The sequence below is a fragment of the Cibotium barometz genome, chromosome 42, assembly GCF_041138505.1.
Source record: "Cibotium barometz isolate CiBa-2024 chromosome 42, ASM4113850v1, whole genome shotgun sequence".
In the NCBI taxonomy this organism is placed as follows: Eukaryota; Viridiplantae; Streptophyta; class Polypodiopsida; order Cyatheales; family Cibotiaceae; genus Cibotium; species Cibotium barometz.
The window spans coordinates 43,098,473-43,105,918 of NC_141087.1; the positions used below are offsets into that span (position 1 = coordinate 43,098,473).

Here is a 7,446-nt window from a genome sequence, read left to right on the forward strand (position 1 = left end):
ACCACCCCCTTAATTTCTAATGTTTCAACACTAAATTCCAACTCAGAAAGAGAGACATGTAATGTGTCAAAGCCTTAAAAATTAAGCCCTTCTTGTGGAGAGTCACTCTCGAAATCTTTGATTGCATATTTAAGCTACCGATGTTAAAATTCCTAAGGTACAAAGGTGGCAATAACATTTCTATAAAGGAAAACGAACAAGTATATCCACACCGCAGAGAGGTTCACTCCACCTACTGCTCACTACTTCCAAATGCAGACAGTCGAACAAACCACGGGAGAAACTGTCATTGGTGGAAAAAAGAACGATGCCAGGCCCCGTAAGGTGGGATAACTGTTTATTATATTTTTCCCATGATCCATCACCATGGGAACATGAACATGTGCTTGTGAATTGTTTTCGACCGTCGACATTGCTTGGATTTTTGCATATGAATGCCTGCAGCTTTCCGGTGTTTGCAGGTTTCAGAAATGCTTGAAAATCCCCAAAGATAAGCGTGTAGCCTGAATCTAACCTTATGGTTTTCTTTATGCATGTATTAGTTGGTCTTTTGGTGAATGCAAAACCATTGATTAATTTAAGGACGATTGCTTCATTAAATGCCCCTCTGCCTAACCATTTGGTGTGATATTCCCACAGCAAAGTTCATGATCTCAAAGTCCGAGGTACATCGAATTACCATAGCAGAAACAGTGTGGTTTCAATTCACAAAACATAAACCAGTTTTTAAGTATGGAGAGAAGCCTAACCTTCTCCCCGCACTATCTTGCATGCTGGATATCCATCTTTTGTCCATCTTCGCATGCTAAATATGCTTTACTACTTAAGTCAGTTGTGTACCATGCTTAAAACCAGAAATGATTCCATGCCCAATAGCAATCCTTCATCTTTCTCCTGACATGACATGCTTATGACTGAGTGAGTCAGCTGTGCTATGCATGATTTCTGTAAGGCTTGCTTTACAGCTCCTATTTCTCCAAAAGAGATCAACATCCATAGCTGCATGGGCCTCTCAAGAGAAGCTTTAGGGTGGAGGTAATCCTGCTGTGCAGTATTAGAAATATTTACATAAATGTCCTGTAACTTGCCCCACGGAAGACCAACTTAGCGCATGAGCCTATTCAGCTCAACATCCACTTCTGCAAGAGCAGCCATTATGTATTCGTGAAGCCCTTGCCATGCATCCCTGCCACTGCTGGAGCGGTCGCTGTAGCTTTGACCACTTGCAATGCTAACACTTCTAAGGCCACTGCCCACATTAATCGCCCGTGGTTGGGAATTGATAGTACCAGTGCTACTATTGCTTGCGCTTGCTTTTTCAACCTTCTTTGGCTCACCAAGGATGTCTGCCCTGCAGCATGGGCAGCATGTGTGGTTGCGTTTGATCCAAGGAGTTAAGCAGTCAACATGAAAATGGTGATTGCAAGGTAGCAAAAACAATTTATCTTTGGCCACCAGCTTCTCAAGGCATACTGGGCATTCACTTTGGTCTGCTTCTAATTTACCCTTGCCCCACAGCATGGATTTGGGTTTGTGTACCACTTTGCGGCACTTGCTCAAAACTGCTGAAATGTCTACACGCTCCAAAGGTTTCACTTCTTGCTCTCTATTTCTGTTTGTTAACCAGTCCCTTACTGTCGTATCAACATCACTGTCCATCAAAAAATGCATCTCCGATGCAAAGGATCCTCCAAATCTGTGAAACAACAACACTGGGCAAGGTTTGTAAGCATGCTTTCTTTTAAGGAAAAAACCCATTTCAAAACAAGGTTACAGTGGATATGGGTTACCTAGAGGTGCTTTGTGCAGGTGAACCTCCCATAAACTCATCAAGGAGGTTCCATATATCCATTGGCAGCACTGGACGTGGCCTGGAGTCCACAAAAGCCTGAAACGAGGAGATTTAAAAAAAAAGAATGTGTCACTTGAGCAGAGGGAAGCACACATGGGACACAATGTCACCTCCCACGTCCATGCCTCATGGGGCTTCTCCTACCCCCAATCCATCAACATTAATGAGCTGATTCTTAGTTCCTACATGCCTCTGAAATGCTAATACAGAGAAACACCATGGTTTGCAACAAGCATGATGTGCCACTTGGGGTAGGATAAGGGGAGGGGAGGGCCGCTAATAGATCATAGTGCTTTCACATTTCCAATGGCTGTGATCCAATGCAACTATTCGATTGTGGAATCGAAAGGACTGGTGAGCAATATGGCGAGATCAGTGCACGATACAGTCATCTAATGTCGCTCTATATTTTATGCTGGTGTTAGCATTCATCTCCTGTCTCTACATATTACTCGGTAGGGAGTGAGGGTCATTGTTGTGGGTGTGCCCGCCCATGTAGGAGTTTCTCCATTTTTCCTCTTTATCGATTTTCCCAGTTTAGTAGGACTGTGGGGGGGCGTCTATTTTCTTTCTGCTGTTCTGGTCAGTTGTAGTTTGTGGCTGGCCAAGAGGGGCCTATTGAGGGGCTGGCCGACCAGCTGGTATTGGTTGTGGGCCAGCCGACCAGGCCTGTTGCTGGCCAACTGGGCCAGGCCTGGTCGTGAGCATTCTCAGGGGCTGTCGGCCCAGTTCCCACTGGCCGACCAGCAGCCCCTGTTAGTATATATAGGCACTCTTCCCCCCACATCATCTTGTATCATTTTTCATGTGTATAGCAGAGTTCTCAAACATCTCTCTTTTGCTTCTGCGTTTGCTCTTCTCTGTGTTTAGATTCAGGCTGGTGGTTCTCTCTTGCATGTGCTTGTCTTCAGAGTAGAGTCCTGCTGCACGTGCTCTCATATCCGCTGCGTATTCCGACAGCTGGATCATGACATCAGAGAAGGATGTGGATCAACAATTCTACCTTGGAATATGGCTCCAGGCTCCATGTTCCGGTGCAGAACAGCCTCTCAAGGGTCTCTTTCATGCATAAAATAATGTGGTAAAATCAATGCTGTAAGGGTAAGAGGCATGTAGAAGTACGTCCACATGCTCCAAGGCTATCCATGAACAAAAAGAAAGCAAAGGGGACTCCTCCTTTTTTCCACTCATGAAATAATAGCAAACCTGAGTCTGTTCACCACTTCAATCTGTGCAGAACGAGGTGTATACATGACAGAATACAGAAATCAAGACTGTTTTGAGCAAATATTAAAGCGTGCTTAACACTTACACCGGAGTCAACGCTCTGTCGGGATCGGAAGCGAGCCCAAAACGACGATCGATCGCGGGATGAGGCCATGGAGTCCGTGTGCGTGTGTGTGTGACAGCAGAGAAGAGAGGGGTCCTTAACTTTTTCACGCTTCAGCACTCAAATTTTTCACGCCCATAGACTTAAGATTTTAAGTAGCCCCCTGAACTATATTTCAATAACAATGTTCGATGTGGTAAGTCTTCTGTTTCCTTCAACATCTTTGAGAGCTTCTTAAAGTTCCACTTTATTTTGTAACTCTCTGGTGGTGTTGTCAACAATTATGTTGGTCATGCCTCAATCATCACATTGTGACCCAAGGCTCAATCAAATGTCCTTGGATCAATCATCTTGTGATCCAAGATCCAACGATGCTGGAGATTATTTCTTGAATCATGTTTTGTTGCTGTTGTTCAAGATTTCATTTCAAATATTGCCTAATTAGCATTTAGTAGTGTCAATTTGTATATGCAAGTTTCAATGTGAAGTTAATTGTGTGTTGGTTAGAGTATGTGAAGGTTGTGCCGTCTTGTGGTGGAGTAGTGGTATATTTTTCTTCTTTCATATGTGGCACTAGGTTGATATTAGTTAATCTAAATCTAAGGCAAGATATAGTGAAGAGTGGACGATTTCGGGTGGGTCAGCCCTCCTTAGTCCGATCCATCTAATGGTCGTGTTTTTTCTTGTTTCCTTTTTTGGTTCAAAATCTTGCCTTTATTTAATGTGGAGCTATTATCTGACATTTTGCACTTAAGATTTATAGGTTCATTTAAGAATCTCTATCATGTAAGAGGAGAGAGTCTTATAATACCTTCTTAAAGAAGGATGGGTATAGATAACATCCAAAATCCCTAGGGGTAGCTCTCTCCATAGTCTTTCCTTTATAAAAGCAAGCCCCTTGCCATGTTTATTGCAATATTGGGGCACCTATCGAGGTGGTACACACCTTCAAATACTTAGACATTGATATACCAACAAATCACAAATGGAGGGATCATGTATTGAGTGTAGACTAGGAGCAGAATGGGATGTCTACTATATGTTTGAAAACCAATGCAACCAAAGTGATACTCACTGCTAACACATCCGGGTTGCACTCTTTGATGCCTTGGTTATTCATGTGCTGCTATATGGAGTAGACGTGTTGGGGGAGAAAGCATATCACGGTTCACATGGGATAATGTTGAGAAAATACTATGCTGGCATTTAGGGGTGAAAACTTCCACTCCATACTTGCCCATGCTTTTGGAAATAGGGGCCAGAACTCTTGAGATGATTGCACTAATAATAAAGAAGTAACAAGGTCCGAAATATGCCTAATCATTAGCTACCTAAGCTATCATGGGAAGCTTGACATCAAAGGGTGGTTTCACAGATGGAGGATAGGTACACTATTAGACCTCATAGTCTCCTGACGATTAGGTGTAATATGTGAATGTTGAGTCACATCTTCTAGATGCCCTTCATATGGCATGGGAGAGATTTAAAAAAGGAATATTATTATTGTATACACATCAACCCCTCCGGGTGTTGGGCCACATACATGAAAGTTTCTTTTGAGCATGACCAACCCCATATAGGCATGCCCATCAAGTATGGAGAGCTATGCACACACGATCCCATAACCTAGGTATCGTGACTGGGGCATGGGGAAAGCAATCAATGAAGGCCCAATTATGTACCCCGTATGATGGTAATGTAGTTGAAAAAGAGGACTTGCATGTCGTAGGTCACATTTCTCCCACATCATGCAGGACTATGTGACAATCTACTATAGCTCCTCCAACTACACTTAAGAGCTCTTGGTATATACATTATAGTGCTCTTTAAGCATCAACAACTCTTACTTGACCGACATAGCCATATCCCTTCCTCGTATTCCTCCTTCTATGATCATGTGATCCCTTTTTCAAAAGAAGGAGACTTCCACACAACTCCTTAGTGTTTGTGTTTGTTTTTGTTGAGATATCAAGCTCAACTCGGCCAGATTGATATCATTAGCAGAGTGTGGACACTAGGGCATTAGTGTGTGGCCAATAATGGCCGACCCCAGATGGCCGGAGTGTGTGGACATTTAGTCTAGGTTTACGTTAGTGTGAACACACATCATTATGTGTGTGTAGCTTGTGTGGAGAATAATGAAGCAAAGCTATGGTGCTTCTCTATCTTGTGTTGATGATTAGAATATAGATCTAGTGTGTGTCTCCTATGTATTGCCCTCTTCTATTTCTTATTATGGTATCAGAGCCTGAGTTGCAAAAAATCTCAGTTGTGTGGAGAATAATGAAGCAAAGCTATGGTGCTTCTCTATCTTGTGTTGATGATTAGAATATAGATCTGGTGTGTGTCTCCTATGTCTTGCCCTCTTCTATTTGTTATTATGGTATCAGAGCCTGAGTTGCAAAAAATCTCAGTTGTGAGAAAGAGGGAAGAAGCTGTGAAGAAAGCCATTGGAGCTTGGAGACTTGTGAAACTGTGGAGCACACCAAATCAACAGATCTGAGAGCTTGGCCTATCGGGTAAGAATAGCTAAACACCCTTGAGCAGTTTGCAGGTAAATCTGACAAGAACAAAGCAAATCTGAGTTGCCAAAGAGCAAAGCAAAAATTTGGTTTTGAAGCTTTCCATTGAAGCTTGCAAGAGTCAGATGATGTTGTACTTGTTGCAGATCTAGAGCCAGAACATGTATGTCGCAAGGTTGGATGCATGAGCAACTTGGAAGGTTGCATTTGCCTTGATCTGGAACAAAGTTTTGAATCATTTGAAGAGGAAAAACTCTGTTTTGAATCTCTCAAAAAAACGGCCCAATAGGTGCTCAAAAATCATGGCAATGTGGAGCATTTATGCATGAAATCAAACCATTGAATGTTTGGGAGAATCATGTTATCTAATTAAAGATTGGTGAATCCTAAGATAACATGGTTAGCTTGTTAATCTAAATATTAGTTAAACTCAAAAACCAAATGCTTGAACTCACAAGAATTAGGATTACAAATGAGCTTAAACACATGGGCAAGTGAGAAAGCTTAGCATACTAATCCCCCATTGGTCATAAGCAAAAAGACTTATTAGTACTTCAATAAACCAAGATTAAAGAGTTGCTAATGCGAAGATTGGATGACTCTAGGAGATTCTCCTTCACCATTACGGTGGGTCATAGAACCTCAAATTCATTGCTTCCTAAATGAAAGGCATGCATAAATCTAATCACTAATCTTGCCATAACAATCACTAATACACTTTAAGTCACAAGTTCAATGCTCGTGTATAGAAGCAATACATGAAGCTTTTAACCAACAAAAAGATAAAGCCTGAGTTTAATAGAGCTATGCTCTACGAACAAGACATTGATTAGCTAAGCTAATAGAGATTAATTAGCAAGCATAATCTATCTAAAACAAGCCATTTAGTATGGATCAATAGAATCAAGATTTATGCAAGGAGAAGCTAGCACATATGTTGCAAGATTTATATGCAAGGAGAAGCTAGTAGAAGCTAGCACATATGCAAGGAGAAGCTAGTAGAAGCTAGCACATATGTTGCACAAGCCCCCCAATACCTAAACCAAGCATTGTACACAAGTATATGTGATCAAACAAGCATGAGGGGGGAGGTAAAATTCAAGTTAAAATTTCAGCCTAGGGGTTATTTTGATTCCACTAATAATCATCAATAGGCTTGCATAGGAGCATTTGATCATTATGTAATGTAATTAGTTGCTCAAACAAGCCATTAGAGTGTACAAATGGATCAATAAGCAAGAGATATGAACAATGGAAATGTTCAGCCTAATAAGGGAAAATAGTTAAGTCATGATTAATCACCTTTTAGCATGAAGGGAATCTACCATGAGTTTAGAAATATATAGGGAAAAATATTGGAAGCTTACCTCAAGAATAAGAGCAAGTGGGAAGAGGAAGCTTTTGCCACAATCATGTAGCAAAAGAGAAGATAAAGTGTGCATATACAAAGCCAAAGCCCTTCCTTTATAGCCATTTACCATATGCATACGTGAAATGACCATATATTGATTTTTTTTTTCAATGCATCACATGCCCCATATGTGCAAGTTAACTACACGACCCCTACTTGTGCATATTTGATTATTTTAATCAAATATGCACATGTTAAGTACACGAGTTTTACTTGTGCATATTTGATTATTTTAAAAATTTACAAAAATGACCCTACTCTTTGGTGAAATTCAGGTCTGGTATTTTGACAGTGCTGCTAGTAGCACATTACTTCTTAGTCATCGTAGTTT

The 7,446-nt window shown here is 41.2% G+C and overlaps 1 protein-coding gene across 1 annotated transcript; it reads right to left on the reverse strand.

Annotated features, from left to right (window-relative positions):
• Positions 1-630: 630 nt before the first annotated feature.
• Positions 631-3,381, reverse strand: LOC147614501 (uncharacterized). Its single transcript, XM_086781065.1, has 3 exons — positions 3,165-3,381; positions 1,791-1,888; positions 631-1,696 (listed from the first exon to the last, which is right to left on the reverse strand). The coding sequence occupies exons 1-3, from the start codon at positions 3,231-3,233 to the stop codon at positions 1,105-1,107; spliced, it is 759 nt and encodes a 252-aa protein (XP_086637191.1). The 5' UTR covers positions 3,234-3,381; the 3' UTR covers positions 631-1,104.
• Between the last annotated feature and the right edge of the window lie 4,065 nt (positions 3,382-7,446).

What these genes read in the sequence shown, in the direction of transcription:
- LOC147614501 (XM_086781065.1), bottom strand. Translation starts at nt 3,233, where the DNA reads ATGGCCTCATCCCGCGATCGATCGTCGTTTTGGGCTCGCTTCCGATCC. An exon ending in GACAGAGCGTTGACTCCGGT is followed by an intron (nt 1,889 to 3,164) that starts GTAAGTGTTAAG and finishes TCCTCGTTTCAG; the next exon opens with GCTTTTGTGGACTCCAGGCC. An exon ending in CCTGCACAAAGCACCTCTAG is followed by an intron (nt 1,697 to 1,790) that starts GTAACCCATATC and finishes GTTGTTTCACAG; the next exon opens with ATTTGGAGGATCCTTTGCAT.